The 24192-nt window shown below is 48.2% G+C and overlaps 1 protein-coding gene across 1 annotated transcript in view; it reads left to right on the top strand.

Annotated features, from left to right (window-relative positions):
- The window catches only part of LOC119454039 (uncharacterized), a 65421-nt gene that overhangs the window by 11319 nt on the left and 29910 nt on the right, over positions 1 to 24192 (top strand). Inside the window, exons 7-13 of the mRNA XM_049667882.1 lie at positions 9808 to 9915; positions 10064 to 10154; positions 10730 to 10879; positions 12174 to 12338; positions 15829 to 16076; positions 19116 to 19233; positions 21381 to 21431. Coding sequence (XP_049523839.1) covers positions 9808 to 9915; positions 10064 to 10154; positions 10730 to 10879; positions 12174 to 12338; positions 15829 to 16076; positions 19116 to 19233; positions 21381 to 21431 — 931 coding nt within the window. The remainder of the gene's footprint in view (positions 1 to 9807; positions 9916 to 10063; positions 10155 to 10729; positions 10880 to 12173; positions 12339 to 15828; positions 16077 to 19115; positions 19234 to 21380; positions 21432 to 24192) is intronic.

Here is a 24192-nt window from a genome sequence, read left to right as displayed (position 1 = left end):
TTTTAAGGGCTGACGCACCGGAAAACGCATTTGCGTGCGTCTGCTTTTGAGAAAGGTCGTCACTTGTGCGAGGCAGGTCACACTCGTGGCAACAGGTAGTATATAAAGCAGAAAACGAGCGCAAATTGCGGTGCAAATGCACCACGCGCGAACGGAGCTCACCGCGGCAAGCTAAGACTTGGAACTCAAGCAGTTATATTCCAGATGTTATTTTGCTGTGCGCGTTAACATTGTCGCGTATTTAATTATGTAAATAGGCGAAGAACACAAAAACTATGGACAGAAAAAAAAAAAAAGGAGACGCATATGTCTTCCCTTTTCTGTTTCTTGAGCTGCTTCGCCGATCGCACAAGTGGCAGTAAGTTCCCGTTTCTGTCCGTTGTAGTTCTTTTATCTTTGCAATGCTTCCCCATGTCTTATAAACTAGCCCAATCTTCAGTCACGGCCCATTTTACACAGCTTAGCGCGACGGGAGCCGTCGGTGGCGGCGAGTGGCAACACGCCGCTGCGTTTGCGCTCGCAGTCGATGCACAGCAAACAGTCATGTGCCGGACGCAACGTGAGTGGGGAATCGCTAGGAAGGAAAATATACCTTTAAAGGAAGACGGATACACTGATAAGACGGCAAAATGACTACACATCTGAGTGTTCACCTTCGGTGCCCAAGCTCCGGAGCCGTTACACAGCGGAGGCGAAGACAGGCAAGTGGGACACGAAGCTCTTGCTTATGAACGGCTCTTTTATTAATGTTAGAACAAGTAGACCATAGCAAATCAGCGTCGGAAAAGATGTAAAGTGCTCAGCGATTGAAGCGCTGGCAGCGCGCGGCTTCCGCTGTTTCTTTTTTTTTTGCGCCATAAGTGAGTGCCGTGGGACCAAATGCAGTCATAATGCTTTACAAAGGTTCTCGCTTTCACTCTACACCTCATTGCATCAGTTTGGTTTCCCCAGCGCTTACAGTCAGTGCAAAAAGCGCTGGCGACCATGCGTTTTGGGTATCGCGTTTCAATTGCATGGACACCTGTACGCGCCTGCAGCCGCACATATACATACTTTCCGCCTGAAAAACGCGATGCCGCGATGTACAACGATTGAATTGAATGGCCTAACCAGCTTCAGTCATGTTTCGGTAACTGTTGGTGCACCCAAAAACGCAACATGTTGGATCAGACTTGGTTTCACGGCAGCGCCTGCTACGCGCACGTGGCCCGGCCGCCACATTCCATTACATTCGCGGCGCCGCCGCATAAAGGCGCCGCTGGTCCAAATTCATCCCGCGCCCGCTGCCTATACACAACCAATGCTAACGCGAACTCCTCTCACACCTCACTCCTCCGTTGACCTACTTTTTTCGTACACCGCCATTGGTTGGCGCGCCTCGCGCTCTCCCCCTCCAACGCGAGTATGGGACGGCGCGACTGACGTCAACCTCCCTCCCCGTTCTCCTTTTCAGCTGGAGTTCGCTCGCAGCTCAGTGACTTCGCTCTGCAAATGTAAAATGCCAGGCTAATTGGAAAATAACAGCTATTTGTTTCGAGCTAAAACGTTGCCTTTGACTGAGTCTTGATATCGGGGTCAACCATAAAATTTGCCTAGACGTTCGTGTCTCATCCTGAAAACATGCAGAGACACAAAGACCGATCTGTACAGGGAAAACAGTTGTTTTTAAATATACGCGGAGCCGCCTAACGTCAGGTAATTAACCGAACCAAAATAGTTGGCACATCCACTGCATACCACAGTTGTATGCAAGCCTACGGGTGAATAAATTTTTCTTGTGACCTACGCAAGTTGTGATCGAGTTGGGCAGCGTATACGTCCCAAAACTCTCGCACGAGAACATGCGCGTCATCGGCGTTCCCAGCGACGGAATAATAATAATAATAATAATAATAATAATAATAATAATAATAATAATAATAATAATAATAATAATAATAAAGAAACTAACTTGGAGGATGCCTAAGCTTCGCCTTTAAGAGTGGAACGCGATAACATTACAAAGTCCCTGACTGCTTCTCACGCTTCCCGGCAACTGCAGCTTATGTAGAAGAAAATAAACTTCATTGAAAAGAATGAGGCCGGCAGTTTGGTTTTGGTGGCCTCAGGTGGCGCGGCTCGAAGTCCTCGGACTCGGGCGGCATCTTCGGCTTGCCGGACGGCCCAGAGCTGATCTCCCAGCTCCGAACTTCTGAGGGCCGCCTCCCAGCTTATGTATAACCGCAACGTTTACTTGCAAACGCTGGCGGCGAGCGCTATGCACAAAGGCGAGCTTCCTGGTAGAAACGCCGTCTCTGGCGTGGACAGATCTTGGAGGTTGTGCACAACCGCACCAAACAAATTGTATCATTTCCAGGTTTCTGTTATTGTTTCGCGCTTTTAATATTTCTGTCTGAGAAGATTTAACATAACAGGCATGCGCTGTCGGTGTTTTGTTTCACGAAATTTGTTTGTGGGCTGTCATTCTCAAAATTCCGAGGACTAACATTGTCAATAATTCAAGACAAGGTATGAGCGACTTTAGTGATAGAATGGTGCGGCGATATATAACCCGTATATATACCGCATGTCATATAGCAAGGCGTGCCATATACATATACCTAAATATATACGGAAATTTTCGCTCACGGGACGCAGACGCTGGATGCCGACACCGGATTTTCTGCGACACGGGGGCCTTAACGCTGTCGCGATAAAAAGGGACAGAACAGAGATGCACAATCGGCATTTATTCATCGTATCATTTGAGGAACCATATACGTCGACCTTGCCCTCTTTAGCGTCGACACTTGGTTGACACTTTCCTTTTTTTCTGTCGTTATTGTAAAATACATGAGATGAAAAGAACATTGTCGAGTACAAAGTTTTTCTTGACTGTTTAAACTGGTTCCGAAACTTTGCCCCATTCTTGAAATATTTTGCACAAAACTGCCTCTATCGCCAGTGTAGTTTCGAAGGTTGGCAAATGTGTCGTAAATGAAGAGCTGCTAGTTTTCCTTGATTCCATGCGCATACACGTATGACACCGTGAAAGTACATTGTCGCAGTTTCACCTGAAAGGCGAAGCATCAATTGCGATAGCAAACTTGTAGAGAGCTATACGGAGTAATGATATTAGCTTTATCAGCTGTATAAACTTGCACATGCAGCAGCATCGGCAACACGCAGAACTGTTGTCGACGCCATCGGCGTTTTGCCCGCGTTCGCTCAAAATGCGTGCGGCGTTGGTGACTGTTGCCGGAGCCTCTGATATAAATAGGCACTGCGTGCCGCAGCTAAACGTCGCCTCCCTTCCCTCCCCCTCCCCCCCCGGCCTCTCGCTCGTCGGAAGAAGGCACGTTTGCTCTACATACACGGTGATTGTGAAGGAGAACAGAGACGCCTACTTCTGCAGCCCTTAAGCGAGCACGGCGCAGAACGCGCGTTTGTTCTCCGCCGTGCGTTCACTCCCCGTGAAAGACGCGCCCCTCGCGCCCTTTCACTCGCACATACAGCGTTCGGCGCGCGGCGACGATTTCTTCTCCAAATGACGTCATACGGAACATCACGGCGACGGCGACGCCGACGGCAGAAATCTGCTTTTGAGTGTCCATATTGATACATGCATATTGCGTGTTTCTTATGGACGATGCGCGCGGGCGCCCAGACGAAGAAGACGAATTGCGCTTTGCTCTCGAGCTGTCGGCTGAACTGGCCAGCGCTGCAGCTATCCTGTGTAAATATATTTTGTAAATAGTCTCCAGTACTCAATCCTTCGTTCGCGTAACATTTTGGTGGAGCGTGCCGTTCCCCGTCCTCGCCACGGAGCTCCGCAGCGGCCGCACCGTCCAGCTTTCCACCATGGCTCCCGCTGACGAGACCTCGTCTGCTCCTACTACTCCGACTCCAACCACAACGTACGTCACGGTTGCCACTCCCCGCGATCCTGGCATATTCTCCGGCCAAGATAATGTCGACGTTGATGACTGGCTCGGCATGTATGAGCTTGTTAGCCGCAACAACCACTGGGACCCTACCATTATGCTCGCGAACGTCCTCTTCTACTTGGACGGAACACCTCGTGTCTGGTTCCGGACACACGAGGAGGAGATCTCTAGCTGGGATGCTTTCAAGGAGAAGCTCCGCGACCTTTTTGGAAATCCGACCGGTCGGCAGCTGGCTGCAAAGAAAGAGCTTGCTACTCGAGTGCAGTCTTCTACTGAATCGTATGTCTCGTACATACAGGACGTGCTCGCTCTTTGCCGAAAAGTCGACGCGAACATGGTCGAAGTTGACAAGGTAGGCCACGTTCTCAAAGGGATCGCGGACGATGCGTTCAACTTGTTGATATTCAACAATGTGTCCACCATCGACGTCATTATCAAGGAATGCCGCCGCTTTGAGCTCGCCAAAAGCCGCCGCGTCATTCCGCAGTTCTCCCGGCTCCCTAACACGGCTGCGACGTCCTCCTGCGTCGCCATTACCGCTTCACCCCCGTCCAATGAGACCGTCACACGTATTGTTCGCCGCGAGCTCGAGGCTGTAAGTCCTGCCCCGTTCCATCCACGCCCTGTTGACCCCACCATTGACCAACCAGCCCCGGCGATCTCCCTCATTCAGGAAGTTGTGCGGCAAGAATTTGCCAACCTCGGTTTTCCTGCTGCCTGCTCCGTCTCGCGACCTGACGCCCGACTGGTGCCGACAGCTGCGCCTAGCACCAATCTGTATTCCCCTCCCAGATACCGCAACCCTACAGAGTGGAGAACTCCGGATGACAAGCCCATTTGCTTCCGTTGTCACCGCATTGGCCACGTCGCTCGCCACTGCCGCACCTCCTGGATATCGCCGTATTCGAGCTACTTCTCCCCGTCTCCGCGCCCATATGCCGACCCTCGCCGCTACTCGCCTCGCCGTATGCCTTCTACCTCTGACGTATCCATCGATGACAGTCGTCCCGCTCGCTCACCATCACCTCTGCGCCGTCGGTCCCCGTCGCCCCAGCCACGCCGCTATTCGTCGCCGACCAATTATGGGTCTTCCCGGACGGAAAACTAGACCATGCAGCTCCTGGGGGTAGCGCTGCATTATCTTCGTCGTGTCAAAATCCCCCATTGACGCTCCCAACGAACCAGAACTTACTTGATGTCCACGTCGACGGTGTCCCTTTGACGGCGTTAATAGATACTGGAGCCCAGTTGTCCATAATGAGTAATAACCTCCGTCGTCGATTGAAAAAGGTTCTCACGCCTGCTACTACACGAGCTGTACGCGTCGCCGATGGCAGCACTGTTGCCGTCACTGGAATGTGTACTTCCCGGATCAGTATCGCCGACCGCCACGTTCCAGTTCTTTTTACAGTGCTGACCAATTGTCCCCATGACCTAATCTTCGGACTAGACTTCCTTACGGCGCATTCAGCTTTGATCGACTGTTCTACCGGTACCCTTTGCCTCGAACTTCCTCTACTCGCGCATATTCGTGCTGAACTGCCGAACAACTTTAGTCCGACCGCCTTCGTCCGCCTGCCGCCTAAAACCTTGACTTTCGTCGAATTGCTATCATCTTTCCCTCTGCCCGATGGTGATTACGTCGCTACTCCTGTTCCTGATGTCCTTTTGCTGCGCGATATCACTGTGCCCCACTCCGTCGTAACCGTCGTCGATAACCGGACATGCCTTCCCGTCGTCAATTTTGGACTAACAAAGCAAGTTCTACCCCAGGGCATATCGGTTGCAACGCTGCGCGCTATAGGAGATGACCACGTCACGGCGTTTTCCGTAGACGGCTGCTCCGAGTCTTCACCATGTCCACAGGATGCTATTTGCCGTGACGAAACCTTTAGTCCCATGATTGCTGCGGACCTATTGCCTGAGCAAGCAGCAGCTCTGTGTCGCCTTTTGGTTTCGTACCAAGACATCTTCGACCTCAACAATCGACAGTTGGGCCAGACTTCAAATGTTAAGCACCACATAAATACTGGTGATGCCAGTCCTATTCATCGCCGGCCATATCGAGTTTCTCTTTCAGAGCGTAAGGTTATTCAAGATGAAGTGCACAAGATGCTTGCCAAAGGCATTGTTGAACCCTCGTCGAGCCCTTGGGCGTCGCCCGTTGTGCTTGTTAAAAAGAAAGATGGCACGTGGCGCTTCTGCGTAGATTATCGTCATCTAAACCGAATTACTAAAAAAAGACGTCTATCCCTTGCCTCGCATTGACGATGCCCTCGATTGTCTCCACGGTGCCAACTACTTCTCATCCATAGACCTTCGGTCTGGTTATTGGCAAATTTCTGTGGATGAAAGGGACCGAGAGAAGACCGCATTTGTCACCCCTGATGGTCTTTATCAATTCAAAGTTATGCCATTCGGTCTGTGCAACGCCCCAGCCACATTCGAGCGTATGATGGACTCTTTGCTTCAAGGGTTCAAATGGACAACATGCCTTTGCTACCTAGACGACGTTCTCGTATTTTCACCTACGTTTGCGACACACCTCGAGCGCTTATCAGCTGTTCTTCAAGTCTTTCGCGAGGCTGGGCTCCAACTAAATTCCTCGAAGTGTCACTTTGGTCGTCGGCAGATTACAGTGCTGGGCCACCTCGTCGACGCTTCCGGTATTCAACCAGACCCGGAGAAAATTCGTGCTGTCACGTCTTTTCCTGTACCTCAGTCTGTCAAAGACGTCCGAAGTTTTGTAGGACTCTGCTCCTACTTCCGACGGTTCATTAAAGACTTCGCAGCGATTGCCCGACCACTTACGGATCTTCTGAAGAAGGACGTGCCGTTTACCTGGGGTCCCGCTCAAACTGCCGCGTTTTCCCACCTGACCAACATTCTCACCACGCCGCCTATTCTGGCCCACTTTGACCCGTCCTGCCCTACAGAGGTCCGTACCGATGCCAGTGGTCACGGTATCGGAGCCGTCTTAGCCCAACGCCAACAGGGACGCGATCGTGTTATCGCCTACGCTAGCCGCCTCCTCACAGCAGCGGAGCGCAACTATTCGATTACAGAGCGTGAATGCCTGGCCCTCGTCTGGGCGGTTTCTAAATTCCGCCCGTACTTGTATGGCACGCATTTCTCTGTAATCACGGACCACCACGCGCTCTGCTGGCTTTCCTCACTCAAGGATCCTACCGGCCGGCTTGGTCGCTGGGCTCTGCGGCTACAAGAATTTTCCTATGCGGTAGTCTACAAGTCGGGCCGCCTACATCAAGACGCAGACTGCTTATCACGCTATCCAGTGGACGAACCACCCGCCGACCCTGACACCGATGCCGACGCTTGCGTTTTCTCGGTTTCTCGGCTGCCACAAGTCGCCGACGAGCAACGCCGTGATGCCACCTTGCGCGCCATCATTGATCGTTTGGAATCTTCGCCTTCTGATTCGTCCCTTCATTTGTTTGTTCTCCGGGATGGTGTATTATACCGCCACAACGTCCGCCCCGACGGTCCTGCCCTACTCCTCGTCATTCCTCGGCACCTCCGGTCAGCTGTTCTCCAAGAACTTCATGACTTTCCAACGGCAGGTCACCTCGGCGTCTCCCGCACCTACGACCGGATTCGCCGACGCTTCTTTTGGCCAGGCCTCGCCCGCTCCGTACGGAAATACGTTGCGGCGTGTGATAAATGCCAGCGGCGGAAAACACCATCGACGCTCCCTGCCGGGTGCCTTCAACCGCTCGACATTCCTTTGGAGCCGTTCTTTCGCGTTGGCTTGGACTTACTTGGCCCTTTCCCTCTATCAACGGCTGGCAACAAGTGGGTCGCTGGGGCGACAGATTACGCCACGCGCTACGCCATCACCAGAGCGCTTCCAACAAGCTGTGCCACAGATGTCGCCGATTTTCTTTTACGCGACGTGATTCTGCAGCATGGAGCTCCACACCAACTGCTCACTGACCGTGGTCGGACATTCCTTTCAAAAGTCATCGCCGACATACTGCAGTCCTGCTCAACCAGGCACAAGCTGACTACGTCTTACCATCCACAGACCAATGGTCTCACGGAGCGTCTCAATCGAACCCTGACAGACATGCTTGCAAAGTATGTCTCGTCTGACCATACTGATTGGGACCTCGTCCTACCGTATGTCACATTTGCATATAACTCTTCGCGCCACGACACTGCCGGCTATTCCCCGTTCTTTCTGTTGTTTGGCCGAGAACCCACATTGCCACTGGACACATCCCTTCCAACCGCCGCAGCAGAGACCAGCGAATATGCACTTGACGCCATCACCAGGGCTGCCCAAGCTCGCGAAATTGCCCGCGCTCGCCTCCTGACCTCCCAAGCGAACCAGCGGCGTTTGTACGATCGACATCACAGAGACGTTCACTTTTCGCCTGGATCTCTGGTACTCCTGTGGTCACCGACTCGTCACGTTGGCCTGTCTGAAAAACTCCTGTCTCGGTACACAGGCCCATATCGAGTGCTGCGTGCCGTGACTCCAGTTACGTATGAAATCGCCCCAGTCAGTACCAGTGCCCCATCTGCCCCGACTTCCACTGACGTTGTGCATGTCGCACGCCTAAAACCATATTACCCTCCTGTACCCACTGACATTTAGATGCACCGGGACGGTGCTTCTGCCGCCGGGGATAATGATACATGCATATTGCGTGTTTCTTATGGACGATGCGCGCGGGCGCCCAGACGAAGAAGACGAATTGCGCTTTGCTCTCGAGCTGTCGGCTGAACTGGCCAGCGCTGCAGCTATCCTGTGTAAATATATTTTGTAAATAGTCTCCAGTACTCAATCCTTCGTTCGCGTAACAATATAATTGCTATCGCAATAAAAACAAAATGCCGTGGTTGAACGGGGTTAAACCATGTTTGTCGAGCGATAGCACGGTTTTGCTTGCTTTGGGAAAGGACACAAACGCTGCTCGGCGCGTCAGCAACTACCGCATCTACAATTGCATCACAAGGCAGCAGCTGCAGCGAGCGAATTGACCTTCATGCTGCGTCTCGCTTCAACGCGAACTAAGCATCGAAAGCACAGCGCATACGAAGCTACCAGCACTCGGCGCACTTCGTCCACATCGCATATGAAGATGAGGCCCGCGGGACCGCGCACTTAGTCCATATCGCAGATCGCTTTCAAGATATCGGCGCCCACGCGGCGTACGCTGCAGCCGCCGGTAGTGGCAGGCTAAGTCCCAGTTTGACCTTGGCTAAGCTTGAAGGTCAGATTTACGGAACCGGGCGTTTTCTGCGTTTGCGCCATGGAGTATAGTAGAGCTATCGCTCTAACGATATATCGCTCGAGCTATAACGCGGCGCGCCGCGCTATGATTGGTAGAAAACTTTCGCTCACGGTCAACTCACGAACGACGCCTTCGGCACCAAATTTTCTGCGTCACGTAGCCCGTAAAGCTATCGCTTTAACATAGCCGCTTGAAAAATATGCCCGACGTAAAACAGTGTTGAAAGCAACGAAAGAGGTCAACTTGCTACCTGACGACATGCTGACATCGGGGGCAGACGCCCAGCCGCCTACCTTCCAATTAAGTTAAATAAAACACTTCACACGTATTATTCAAACTTGCAGCACAGGTTCAATCAGAAGTGTTTCAAGATGTACGCGACACGTTTTAAAGATCAGTTTTTTTCAGTGCTGTTGCTTTTTATGCAGTATCTTAACGCGGTAAATTGCGCACACAGTGCCTGAAGGGGCTATACGTACATAGAACTACGTAATTCCTGACACGATTGTTTACCCCCTGATATCGTCAGACACTCGACTTCGCTTATCTATGCATCTAACGCGAAAATCTATGGTTTGTTTCTTTTATTCTCGGTTTTGTGTCCTCGCCGGCAACCGAAGATTTCCGTAGGGCCCGGCTGTTCCGCCGTCTTCCACCAGCACCTGGAGAAGGTACTGAGCTCCAAGCCGGTGACATACAACGCCCACCACTGGTGCCTCACGCTGAAGGTTCGTACTCAATGTGAACGTGTTCTCGAATATAGTATACTTTCAGTCGCCATTGCAAACACGAGGATGTGTAGGGAAAGAAAAGAAGAAATTACTCGCTACGACGCTCTTTCTTTCTTTTCTTTTTTTTTATGTATTTGCGATCCAGGCCTTCAATGCCTCCAAACTGGACAAGTACTTCAACGTTCTGTCTACGAACAACGACCTACGAGGCGTGGAGTTCGTGTCGAGCATGGAAGGTGGGTGAACTACTGACGTCAGTATAGTACGTGCTAAATAAGACGGCCGAGGGACGACTGCAGGGGCCCTATACAGTACGGTCCACTTCTTAGGGGAACTACGGTTGCATTTCGGGCTTGTTGGTACGTCATACTAGAGGGCGTACGTGTAGCGCGCCCGATACAGGAGCGTTACAGACACGCGCAGGCACACACAAACGCACACTTTCATGCGGGCGCCGCGTGTGTATGTGGCGTGTATTATTATTATTATTATTATTATTATTATTATTATTATTATTATTATTATTATTATTATTATTATTATTATTATTATTATTATTATTATTATGGTACATTACCAAGTACAATCGTTGACGTGTTGGTGTAGTCAGACGCAACTCGCCTGTAAGACACTACGCTTAACGTTCCACCGGAAGTAAAAATTTGCGTGAGCAGGAATCTCGGAGGCGCGTATGACGCGCAAGAGGCTTCACATATCAGGGCAAACATGAGGTATAGCTTGCTATATCGCACGAAAAATAAAGGAAATTCTTCAAGGGAGTCCTTGTGCTTGAGCTTGCGCCATACTGCAGCCATCTCGGCACCGGTGTTCGCCGTCCAGTTCCACCCGGAGATGGCGGTGTTCGAGTGGGGTACCAGGAGTCCCGGGCGGCACCACCTGTACCACAACAAGGACACGGCGATGTTCTCGCAGTACCTGGCCAACTTCTTCGTGGAGGAAGGTGCGACTGCGACACGCCCCCTTCTTGCTGACCCGAAGCACAGAGGCGCAGTTTATTGATTGCGAAAGCATTGCATGTCCCGTGAGGCAGAAAAGCCGATGTCGTGGGCAACGAGCGGTACCAAAAATCATGTGACGTCATCAGCGTCTTGTATGACGTCAGTGGTAATACAGAAGATAGTCAGTGGTATAACAACGTGTATTAGTATTACGAAGACAGTAAATGGATCTCACAACGTTAATTAGTTGTAAATCATCATCATCATCAGCCTATTAAATGAAATATTAAATGAGTTAAAATGAAATGAAGTGAATTAAGGTGAAATATAGTGAAGTAAAGTTAGAACCCGGTAGAGTAAGGTGACTTAAGGTAGAGTAAAGTGAATTAAGGTGAATTAAAGTGGATTAAGGTTGGTGCAAATTAGAGCAAGGGAACTAAGGTAGAGTTTTGAATGACACGTGACAATGTTTGACGTCACGTATCGTTTTCACGTGATAATTAGAAGCGAAATTGATTCAGAGATGTTCATGTATGATGTCACGTCCAGTGTCATGATACTTAAATGACTGTATTTTTTCTTATCAGCCAAATCATAAACGGCGACAAACGGCGCACTCAGATGACACACGCCGCGATGACTTAGTGGCCATGGTGTGCCGCTCCATGGGAAGTTGCGCGTTCAACTCCCTGTCAGGTTGGCAGGATTGCGATGGGGGTGGACTGCAGAACTACTAGTGAATCGTGGTTTGGGTGCATGTTAGAGAACCGTAAAGGTGGCCAAAATTAATCTGGAGCCACATCCCGACTTAACACCAATCAATCAATCAATCAATCAATCAATCAATCAATCAATCAATCAATCAATCAATCAATGAGAATGAATTAGTCAATCAGGATTGAAACAGGGCTTAAAATGGTGGCTGTTTATGCTGGGATTTGGGGACGCTACCCTAGGACTCTATAATAAACTCACCTCTGCTTATCAGCTATATTCACAATGTGCTGAATCGAAGCTCAGTGAATGAATGAATGAATGAATGAATGAATGAATGAATGAATGAATGAATGAATGAATGATCCACTAAATCAGTCAAACAGGATCAATACAGGGTTAAGATGGTGGCTGTCCGGCGAATACGGCTAAGCGGATGCCTATGCCCCGGGATTAAGAGCACAATACGTAAACTCTCAATCTTCGGTTCAGTCAACGCTGCTTATCGGCCAAATTCCAAATGCATTGAACTGAAGCTCGCGGTGCTAAGTGCATCGTCACCGTTATCTCTCGATTTTGCAGCCCGTCGGAACGGCCATCGCTTCCAGGACGCGGAAGAGGAACGCAAGGCTCTGATATACAACTACCCGCCTTCGTTCACCCAAGAAGTGGCGTATTTCACGCAGATGTACCTATTCCACTGAAATTACCACTGGCATCGCCACCGACGTTGTGGCGACCCGAGTGAGAGCGTGCCCCCTAGCGTCTCCTCGGCGAAACAATGGCATTTGTTCACTTCTGGAAGATGACGTCATCGCCAGGGTAGTCGTCCCGTTGCTCCACGCAAACACACGTCACGTGACCTCAGCCGCGCACCCAGACCTTGAGGTGCCGAGTAAAGACGATTGTGCATGCAACGATGTGGCCTTGGTTCCGTGAATAGAGATCTTAGCTCGTGCGGTTTGTAACGTCAAGTTGACGTAATGTGTTAGCACTTGTTTATATTGCCATTTAAGGAAAAGCAGAGACGTAGAAGTGAACAGCAGCGCTGGTGGCGTGATCTTGCGGCCTTTGGTTCAACGACAGCGCAAGGAACTGTTATTGCGACGACACGCTATATAAAACTTCGTGGGGTAGCGTAAAAATGTCGGGAGCCTTATAATTATAAATGTATAATGGGTACATAAAGGAGGCAAGTAACCTTTCTGATGGTTTATTGTTTAACAAACCACTGAGGGATGTCGCTACTATAGTTGCAGCTGCTGTTTATGCCTCCGCTGTTCCAGTACTTCGTATATACCCTTTTCGCGGTGATCTCGAGGGAGACGCCATGTTTGATCACGTGGTGACGCGTTCATCGCTTACCTCAGCTGTCTCCGCTGCCTCCGTGTTTACAATGGATGTGCATTACGCCGGTGCGCCCCTCAGAAAATCTCTGTTTCAGCGATATAGTAGACGGGGATTGGGGGAACGATACGAAGCTTTGGCCACAGCTTCAGAGGACATGTCAGCGCTTTCGGAGTTCATTACGCCTTGTCCAAACGGCGCGAGCAGCGTATACGGTGCTTGTACTAAAAGCGGCGCTAGTAATGTATTCCATGTATTCCAGGCTGTCCAAACTTTCCGCTTATGAATTACATCAGGATCAGCATGTTTTGCTCTTCGTTCTTTATTTCGCAAACACTTTGAAACAGCGGCTTGTCATGTTTCTGACTCAGTAAAGTTCATCGGTGTGGTCACTATCTGATCGTTTAATTTCTGCCCAATCGCTTGCGGGTCTGCTCGGTTGCGATAGATTTGTTTTTGCTGTGCACAAGGGGCTTGAAACGTACAAGTTCTGTACTTTGTAATAGCTTGTAGCAAACATAGTAAATACGTATTATCGCTAGTCACTCGCTTACGCTGTGGACCGTCACGAAACGTCCGGCTTTGAACATCCGCGTGCTGTTGGTGCAGTCGCCGTCACCCATTCATTGGCGCATTGATTCGAGTGAGTGCCGATTCACTTATTCTTGATGCGATGACGATAGAGCGGGCGGAAGTTTGCGTCGGAGTTGGGGTGGATGTGTGTAGATAACGTGCGAGAAACTTGCTATTCCAGGAAGCGGCGATACTCCCTTTGTCACTTTGTAACGAGCGGGGTTCACTCTTACTGACGTTCCGTGGTTAAAGTCATTTCTTTGGAGGTTAGGGATGCAATACTGCCAGATGAGTGACATTTTTTTTTATCCTCGGGGAAAGCGGTGCATCTCGAAGGGCCGGCAACACAGGCAGTCCTTATGTATAGTAGCGGTCTTTGAACTGGGCCACACATATTCATTCCATTTCTTAATATGCCAGTCACTATATTTACAGCCAACTGCAGCACTCGTCTTTCTTCTATACCGCTCCACATTTTGCGGCATGAATGGACCACAGTGAGTTAGCGAACACCCGCTTGCACTTCCGACAGCTGATCGCGCAGAAGCAGGGCAGAACAAGGGCAGAAGCAGGGCAGAAGCAGGGCAGAAGTTGTAATGGTTTCGCATTTGTGTGCTTTCGCTGAGGCAACGTGTGGCGCACCGCCAAAAGCGCCATCTCGTTTCTCCAGAGAGAACTGCTCCGCGAAAATAATCTATATTGCAATACATTACGCGGACAGGCCCACAACACTCTGTAATGTTCAAAGTTGGAACCATTTTTGTCCCGTACATGGGGAGGAGGGGGGGGGGGGGTATCTGAATAACGGCTGTAGTATGGACTAGATAATTTTTGGGCTTGATTAGAACATTTGCGAAAAACATTTGTGCCGACATTATGCGGAGATTGCACGAAACGTTATCGAGGTACAAGTGAAAAAAATACCCAAGTGAAAAAAAAAATAAAAAGAGGCCAACAGACGCAAGTTCTAACTGATAACTTATGGTTTAGTTGGAGAGATATGACGTATCACAAACAGGTTGGTATCGTTTCGTTCATACAGTAAACATGGCAGAAGTTATGTCAGGCAACTAGAGCGACACTCTCACACATGTTGTGGGTGTGTCCTGTTATAGCAGCGAAAGTGGCAGTAGCTCCGGAGGCTCTTGCGTCGAAGTGGGCCGCCGCTCTGCGCAGCTCCAACCTCAAGACACAAGAGTGGGCAGTCCAGCGGGCACGGGAGGCGGTGAGGAGGCAAGGCCTCGAAGTCCCCTCATGGGAGACCTGATCCCGGGTCGTTAAACTTCGCCGGATTTTAATAAAGTTGTTTCCATCCATCCATGGCAGAAGTACCTCGTGTATTGTTGAGGAAACCCCATACATTTGCTGTTTGTGAAAATGACTCCAGGCTTGTATGTGTCTGACGTGTCTTCAAATAAACCTTCAATTGTGAGTCAGCCAGCGCTTGTGTTTATCGGCCATCTTGTGACTTCTCGTTGCTAGCGCTGTAAGAATGAAACCGAAGCAATTTGCCCAGCTGGTTGTGAACTTCTATCGAATTTCAATGAAAAACCAATAAGGAGTTGGTAAAGGCTTGTTGAGGTTGAAGGAAAACTTTTGTAGCAGACTTACATATGAATAGAATGACTTGAAACTAATTAAACGACTATTTATGGCATGTGTGTGTGCGTTTTTCTTTACGCCTGACTGGTGTTTTCGTTTATTCTGGCGCTCGAGAATGAGGAGATGACGTAGAAGAACACGTGACGCTGGGTCACGTGTGCTCGCGCAATCCTTCTGTGATGTCGCGCTAATATCACACCGTGGAATCTGTTGTGAAGTCCATTCCCACGCGTTCTGTTTATTGTCACATTACCTTCTGTTGGCCATGAAACATTAAAGCTCGTATGAGTTCTTGCTACGAAAGTTTTTCTTAGACTTAATGACTTTCGATAGTTGAAGTTTGTTATGTGAGCAGTTGAACACCACCCTGCAACACCTTCTTGTTTGTTCTCAGAAATCGTCAGCATTTGTCGCACTCTTCTATAGGCACGAGGTATCGGACGGTTTAAAATCTCATCTAAATTGAAGTTCCTCAGTGCTATTTGCACATGAAGAACTCAGTCGCACATAAAGAACTCTCGATATTCATAAAACACTCAGTCGTCAAAAGAACATCTTGGGAAGATAGTTTTGCGCGAGCTCTTCCGAGTACGTAATGTATAACCTTGTTATCAGTCAGCGGCAAACAGCACATTCATCGAAGTCGCTTCATAAATACCATACGGAGGCGCGGTATATAAAGACAGCGCCACTCAGGCAATTGGCTCTAGTATAGGGTCAGTTTGGAGAAGGTTGGGGTGGAGGTGATAACAACCCTTACGCGCGCAATAGAAGCGCGATGCACCAGCGGCGTCCCGAACGACAAGGTCTCCACGGAGACGCCTTATCTGGCACAACGGGCTTGTCGTCTGTCACCGATAGCAGACGGCAGTGCCTCGTCTGCTACCATGCGGTGCGTATCGTTGGTCGTCTGCTTCGCGGCTTCTGTCGTCTGCACTGCAGCGACGGACAGACCCATCATAGGTGTGTATGTGTGCCACTTATGTCTCGTTTTATTTTATTTTCTACGGAAGACCATGGACGATTGCGGATATCACTTGAGAGCTCGAGCGACTCGCAAACATGACTGAAATGAAGATAGTGCGTATGGGTGCATTTGTCACGTTGGTTTGTTTTTTTGCGCTGAATATACATAAAGCAGCGCCCTGGCGTGAACATGTGGCTTTGTTACGAACTAAACTGTCTTTAGGGTTGTCTGGAGTTGTGCAGCTGCTTTCGCTGATATCCCATTGAGAGAAACGATTTAGTTTTTCCGCCAATCACTGCGAGGCATAGTGTGTCCCAGCTAATGTTAGACAAGCTGTTCTACGAAAAAAAAAATGGGAAGAGATGACGGCGCAAGATTTAGCTCGGGCCCAACTCCGATGCCATATTAGGGGTGTACTTGAGAACCACGTGTAACGCATCAAATTTGTCCGCTTTAGATTTACTATTAGATGTAATTTACAGAATTGATATCGTTCTTTTTTCTTAGCTGAGTTACAGAGTGGTAAACTTGATAGTTTCGTTTTCTGAAAACTTGCGATACCTACGGTGATCGGTGGTCAGAGGTGGGACCACCGAACATCGCAGGTCATAAGATCGTATCTTGCACCGTGTGTTTTAATTTTGTTTTTCATTATACAGCGTTGGTAACGTTAGCTGGGACACGCTATGCATGTAGGTTCTATAAACAATGTGGTCGACAAGGAAGCTCTTGGTATTCCGTAGTACCTTAGAAGTGGCTTTCGGAGTTCTTGAACGTCTTGAGTTCTAAACTTCGCTATGCATTCAAGGTGCATAGCGAGGTTTACGTAGTTTATAGTGACTGTATAGTATTCGTATCATACGATGAAGTGCGTAGCAGGCAACTATAACATGCATGCTATTGCAATATTGTTAATTAACGGTGCAAAGACGGCACTTTATTCCTCAGAAACTTCTAACTGTTACCTTAAAATTATGTCCCGCATGTGTTGTGTTTAATATTTATAAACACATTTAGGACGGGGGGGGGGGGGTGAAAACGCTCGTCTGCTTATATTCAGGTACACGTTAAAGAATCATACATGGTGAAAATGAACTCGGAGCCTTCCACGGCCCGCGTCTCTTCCCAGTGTTATACTTCAGGAGTTCTGAACAGTATCCTATGGCAGTAATCTGTAACGATTGTTTTCGTCCGGCATCATTTTTTTTTGCGCTGTGTCATTGTCTTGCAAGGCACCGCCACGACGTTATCACCCGTTATCTGGCCCCCCAAATGGTGTGAGGGACGATACGAAATGAATAGACTCGAACAAAGAGAATACATTGCAGTGGTTCGATTCAAGAAATACTTACTAGTCTTATCCAAATGTTGCAACTGCTTCGTCATAATCTAATTCACGCTCAGGTGTTTCTGTTACACGGAACTTGTCCGTTTGGCACTGCGGTAGTTCGGCGTAAAGTACTCGTCTCGCAGAACTTCTTGTATGAAGTAAAAAAAATAAATAAAAAAATGCCAGACGAGACTGGATACGAAGTTGCATTATTTGGCCAATGGCGTGCTTTATTCGGTATATATAATTAAGAAATGCTCTAGTCTAACTGATGCTGACATATTTTCTAACTAATACTGAGAAGTGACAATTCCGCGTCGGTGTTCATAGAAACATTGTTGTTCTGCTTTCCAGCTACCGCAGTATAACCGTCTGGTTACTAGAGGAGTAAACAAGAATGACCTGAACAAAGGGCGCATGTCATACCGCCATGGTCTGTTAGTTATTTAGCTAGTTAGTAGTTGGTCTTGCAGTGGGCATAACCTTTGGTTCTCCACAAGATTATTAGTGAGAACTGATATATTTTTGCTCAGGTTTACTTTTATTGGCAAGGGACAAAGTCTTTTGAACTAAGCGCAGAAATGCCATTTTGATGTTGCCGTTCGAGTTAACTTTACACCTTGCCTACAACACTGTAAATTAATTCACACCCCTAAAAGTGCATAAGGGTGTAGATCGGCCTGTATATCTCACAGAATTGCAGCCTTTGTGGTTGCAAGGATGTGAATTGTAGATTGATTTTCCTCCGTATGAACTTTTAAGGGTGTAAATTAGTTTACACTGAAGGGCCGTATATATATCAGGTGTTCTTTCTTATGCGGAACGCTTATGTGCTCATTAACTTCTTAATTGCTAACTTTAAGAGATAAGTTGTAACTACCAAACTGAAGCAGATCAGTATAGTTATGGCCCCATGTTTTTCTAGCAGAAATCCAAACACCATAGCGCCACTTACGAGATATGTGACCCCCAACATGTGCTATAAAAACACATTGGCGTTTCAGTTAGCAGTTTTCCAAAATCGTGCCTCATGCTGTTCGGCACGATCTTAAGTGGAACGCTGAGACATTGCTTTAGCAGATTCCTTTAAGATGGATTTGTACGTTTATATCCCACGCGTAACCGCGCCACTCATGGTGAAATTGTCACGCCGCACTCCTTCCAAACAATAAACAAATAAGAAAAAGGAAGTCTCTTTATCAAGCAGGTCGACAGAGACAGTGCTAACCACGAAGCTGTAACTATTAAAGTTAGCGCATCGTGGTGTCTATACGTCTCCATTTTGTCATTGGCTGCTTACGCTAGAATGTGATCCAAATTCGCATATACCAACGCCCCTAGAGAGAGCACGTTGTTGTCGTTTCTACTGCCAGAACTTATTAAGGCGAAAGCCTTTAATGGCTCATACTCGCTTCGTCCGACCGTCCGTCCGTCCGTGCCCTGGAACGGTGCCAGCTGTGGACTCTCCCCCTCACACTCTCTCAGCAATCACGTGATGGCACAACGGCGGCGTCACATGCAATGGCCACAGGCTTTCGCCGAACACACTTTGGAATTTACGAAGGGGCCTTCAATCTTAGCCCAACGCTACGAAATTCGGTGGATGTGCTTGCGTTCAGTTTCAACGGTTTATGTCGTTTACTACACCTCTAGTCAAGTGCCCGTAGCTGAGTGAAATGACTTTACGAGGTTATTAACCGTGCAGGCATCATGTCACAGCACCTCTACAGCCGCACGTTCAATCCGGGCAGAACGAACACCTACATCGCCGCATCTTACGTCAAGTTCGTCGAGGCATCCGGAGGTCGTGCGGTGCCAATTTTGTGAGCGTTCAGTTTCTTTTAAATTTTTTTTTGCATCGGGAATGCATGGTGCAAAGCATAGAGCTCCCTACGAAACAAATCACTAGACAGAAGTCTGACGCTACGACGTTCAGCCGAGCTAAAAGAATGTCGGTTGAGCAAGCGTGGATATGATGGTTAATAAGTGCATTTGCCTAAACTATAACTTCGTTGATCTTTTCGACTTCGAATGGCTTTATGACTCAGAGAAGTGATCCATTTTCAGCAAATATATTGCGTTATAAATGCGAACAATTCGCAGCAATTATGGATGTGCGCAGCAACTTACTGCCTTAGAACTACAGAAAGTTGAGCTCGTTGGTATGGATTCACCGTGCACGAAGATAAGGCATACATATACGGACGCAAGAGAAGAGAACCACGGCGTTTGTGTTGTCTGGTTCTCTTCTCTGGTGTCCGTGTCTGCACGCCTTATCTTCTTGCACGATGACTTACTGCCTTCGTGCGCTTAGGAGATACGGAGGTTTTAGTTTAGACCGTACCGAATTTTGAAAAATCGCCTGTGGCCGATAGTGTGGTTGAGTCCTTGAGCTGGTATACTCGAAGCGGCGGACACTACTCGCGCTAGAATTCGAACTGCATAGTCGTCTAATTGACAAATAAATACTAATTAATTATATTACGCCCCATATTGCAATTTAGGAATAGTAGACGGCGAAAATTGCGAGGCGCATGTGCTCGGAAAGAATTATATAGATGGCATCTGTTTAGAGATGTGCGCCGTCAAATATGTGGTAAAAATGCACTGTTGTTCCATTTACGTTTTCTTTAATAAACTGCCGCTTCATGCATCGAAGCAAGAAAGTAACCGGAACGCCCATGTATTTCGCCGCACACTTTGGAAAATGATATCTCAAATCCGACGTCATTCTGAAAATTCGTTGCAAGCGGAAACGCCTTGCAAGCTCACCGGCTGCAATACGCAAATTGCAATATGTGCCGTAAAGTGACTAATTTAAAAGATAATTAGCGATTTTTTGTTGATAGTCGATTGTTAATTTTGATTTCTCGTGCGAGTAATGTCCGCATCTTCGAGCAATATAGCTCAACGAATAGAATTATGCCAACTGCCACAAGAAATTACAAAAAAAAGTTCTTTATGGTCTAAAATATAACGCTGCCGGTATATGTTGCTAGGAAATGTAGAAAGATCGAGCGCTAAATTCAAATTGAAGCTCCAGCAACCGTTCTCTCTGAATGGCGGAAAGCAATCTCGAAGGGCATAATTTTGAGGGTGGCACACACCGGAAGTGATTGCGGCGGCGGAAACACGTCATGCCTGCCATGTTTTGAGGCGTCACCTATGAATAAAGCCACAAGAACATAAAGAAACCACAACGGCGAAGGTTAATGAAATCAATGTGCTACTTCCTTCATTTCCCAAGATTGTTGATTGTTTTGCAATGCCCGAGTTCCCTCTAGTAAACTTTGTAGGAAGCTCTATGGTATAAAACGGATTGGGCACCCATTCTGGGCATATATGCTGCAGTACATTCATTTTGTCTGCTTATGCGCATTATTAGGTGCAGTTTACGGAACTGTGATATCGATTTGTATTGCTTCGTGAAAGAGTTTGTAACGCGATCTGCTTAAGTTTTTTTTTTAACTTTGGAATTTTCAGAACATTTTCTGAGAAATTGATGACGTAAGCTAAGATACCACTTTCTAAAATCACCAATTTTAATCTTTCCTAATGCAACAGACCTCATGAGGATCGGCGCGGTGGTTTCCAAGAAAAACGACTTATCGGTTCCGATGTATGTGGATACAAGCTCCCAGGCCAAATCTTCTTTGAACGTCCATAACCTAGAAGTCATTCATAAGTGCGCGTGTATTCTAATAATTTAGAAGGCAGCAACGAACAAAGAACACAGAGAAATACGTATAGTCACAAACGCGGACAGAGAACTTAATTTATACAAATGAGCAGGACGTTGCGCTTGCGAAAGAGCTTAATTTTCCATCTACACACGCTGCGTAAGTTACCTTACAATACAGGGAATAATGTTCACGTACGGAATTGCTGAATTCATATGTTTAGCTTGCGCGTTACGTCGCAGTTTAAAGTTATACGTATTTCTTTGCATGCTGGGACGACTCCCTTGCAGCGTCAACCAAACAAAAGAGTACTACAAGAAGCTATTCGACTCCGTCAACGGGTAAGTGTACTTCTTGTTTCGACCGATTAACTATGGTCATAGTTAGTGCAGTTATAATTAAGCGTACTGGCGGCGTTCGTAGGTGAACAGTGGCTTGTGGTAACTATATCCGTAAAAAAAAAAAAGGCAGACCAATTGCGGACGCTAAAGAAAAGGTCCGCGTACATGGTGGTTTAAATGATTGGTTGATTAACTATTCACTATGTCTCTAACCAGTCTCTCTTTTTCATGTTCATCATTCACTAATTTCGTATCTTGTTCGTATTGTATTTCATGCCCGATTTCGCCGACCTCGTCTTCTTTCGCGTCGACACTTGGTCGACCCATTTTTTTTTTTTGTGACCAAGAGGCCAGGTGGGCCAATCCCTGATATAGTGAATCTATGGTACAATGTGGTTAATTGTTGACTATATTGGTGCTAATTACGCCTGAACCAATATTTTTACCTGCTCTGCGGCTAGCTGCAGCTTCTTGTAGACACAGGCGAAACCGCTTTCCAGACACCAGTGCCTCGCGCGTGTCCTGCTTAGTCCTAGCTAACTCACTTCATTTCCCAAAAGTGTGCAATACGGTGGCTTCTCCTCAATGTGCTTATATCTACGGCGGTGCACCCTTTACAGGGGTTAATGCAATGCAGCTAATTTTTGACTAGACTAACGTTAATTACGCCCGTACCATTATTTTACCTACTCAGCGACTAATTCTTGCGTCTTGTCTCGTTGATACCTGCATTTTAATACATCTTGCGACTCGCTACGACGTTCTGGAGTATCGAAAGGGTAATTTCTTTTCTGGAAGTGGTACGGATACGGTAAACCTGTGTGAAGTCAGCTAAGAAGACCTTGTCTTCGAAAAGAAAGAAAACGCTGCGCGTCTCTTTACACTTCTTCGAACAAACTGTGGTGGCTGTAACATGGAGCTTCCTACAACAATTAATAGGGTTAATTCTGGAGCGGCGATAGCGTAGCTACCATGGGAAGGATCATTATTACGGGGATTTGTTTACTCTTCGTATGCAGCAGCGGTGGCTGCGGTGGCGGCCCCGTTTACTTTATAATCTCAGGCAGCTTCCCGAAGGCATCCGTTTGCAGGTTACACGTGCTCTCCTGGAGCAGTGTATAGCAGTAAAAAAAATCCAATACTCGCCGCGGTGACACAATGTTGCCCGATTGCAACGAGACTCAATGTCCGACTAGTTTATAATGTCCACTATAGGAAATTCCGTCTCGTTGGAGATATACACGGGCCGCGAGCTGTCTGTGGAGACTCTGTAACATTCCGTAACATTCTGTAACACCGTCGCGAGGCTTTCACGAAAGATTTGTGGTGCAAAGTGTGTGACAGGAAACACAAGAAGGACAGGATAGCAAGCAGAGTAAGTGACAGGAAACACAAGGACAGGATGGGATGCCAGGCGTCCTATCCTGTCCTTCTTGTGTGTCCTGTCACTTGCTGTGCGCCACATATATTTCGCTAAAGCTATGCGCCGTCTTGCCCCACATTATACTCTGCTAAAGCATGCCGTCGTAAGGCAGTTTCCGATGGCGCGATTTTCGCTCAGCGGAACAGCGACTTCCGTCGCTCCACGACTGTCGCGATCGTCGCGCAGCCTCTTCGCGACTTGGTTCCCGCCAAATTGGTCGCGCCGTAGCGGAGTCGCAGTGATCTGCGCGATTTTGGCGCGGACTGACAGCGAGCGCCGTCGACGAAGTTGGGCTTTTCCTGCTGACGTCTATTTTACGACGTGCTGTGCCGGCGTCTCCGCAGTTGAGCACCAAGCAATCATAAATGTCGAACGCTACTAGCGACCACAGCGCGACCACTACCTTTTCTACTTTAAATAACAACATTCGAACGTATTACCGATTTTCGTGTTTCGTTATTGTAAGAATAAAGGGCGTGTAAGAATAAGGGCGCGCTGATGGAAATCGCGCCGCGTTGCCGACGCATGTGAAAGGTGGCAGCGAAAATAGCTCAGCGATGACGTGCGCAGCAGCAGCAACGAATTTTTTCGCTCTAGTCGCTGCATGTGAAACAGCCTATAGCGGGACAGCAACACGATGGCGACACCGATGGCACGAACGCGCGCATCGAGCGTCCGTACAATTGTTATCGCAATTACAAATAGCTAATATTACTAATAAAGAAACGTGTGACCGATGGTATGAGGCCGTACATCTGTCTTCCAGCGTAGCAGCCTAATTCTCTAACCATTGCCACGCGTCTGCAAATTTTTTTTTTTTTTTTTTGTGCCGAAGTAGCATTTTGAAACGCCTGGCGTGTGCGTCGTGTGCGCGTCTCTCGCATTCTTCCCTCGTGACAGCTAGCGCTTCGAGACACCTTGTTAGATTGCAGCGCCTTCGGGATCGGCCCACATATTCAGACGGCTCTGCCTTCGAGATCGGCCCAGATTTTATTGCGACGGCAGGTATACGGAGCCTAAAGGCGCCGTTGGCGTCGGCGTTGTCGTGCTGTCCTGCTATCTAAGGCGCATGCGCGGCCCACGTGTTGAGAACTAGAACGCCTCCGGAGACACGTAGTGCGTTCGGCTCTCGACAAAGCCAAGTGGATGACGTACCGCCTCGATCCGCTCTATTGGCTGTGCCGGAGAGGGTATACCGTTCTGATGATGATAAGTGGTTCTTGAGGGAAAGGGAAAGGTTGGCGCTATCTTCTGCAGCCCTTGAGGGAGCACGGCTCAGCGCCAAGGTCTGGTTTCCGTGGCTGGCTAGATAGAGAGAGAGAGAAAGAAGGAACGTTT

This window comes from Dermacentor silvarum, chromosome 5 (genome assembly GCF_013339745.2).
Source record: "Dermacentor silvarum isolate Dsil-2018 chromosome 5, BIME_Dsil_1.4, whole genome shotgun sequence".
In the NCBI taxonomy this organism is placed as follows: Eukaryota; Metazoa; Arthropoda; class Arachnida; order Ixodida; family Ixodidae; genus Dermacentor; species Dermacentor silvarum.
Note: the sequence above shows the minus strand (reverse complement) of the source record. Positions and strands in the feature narration are given on the sequence as shown.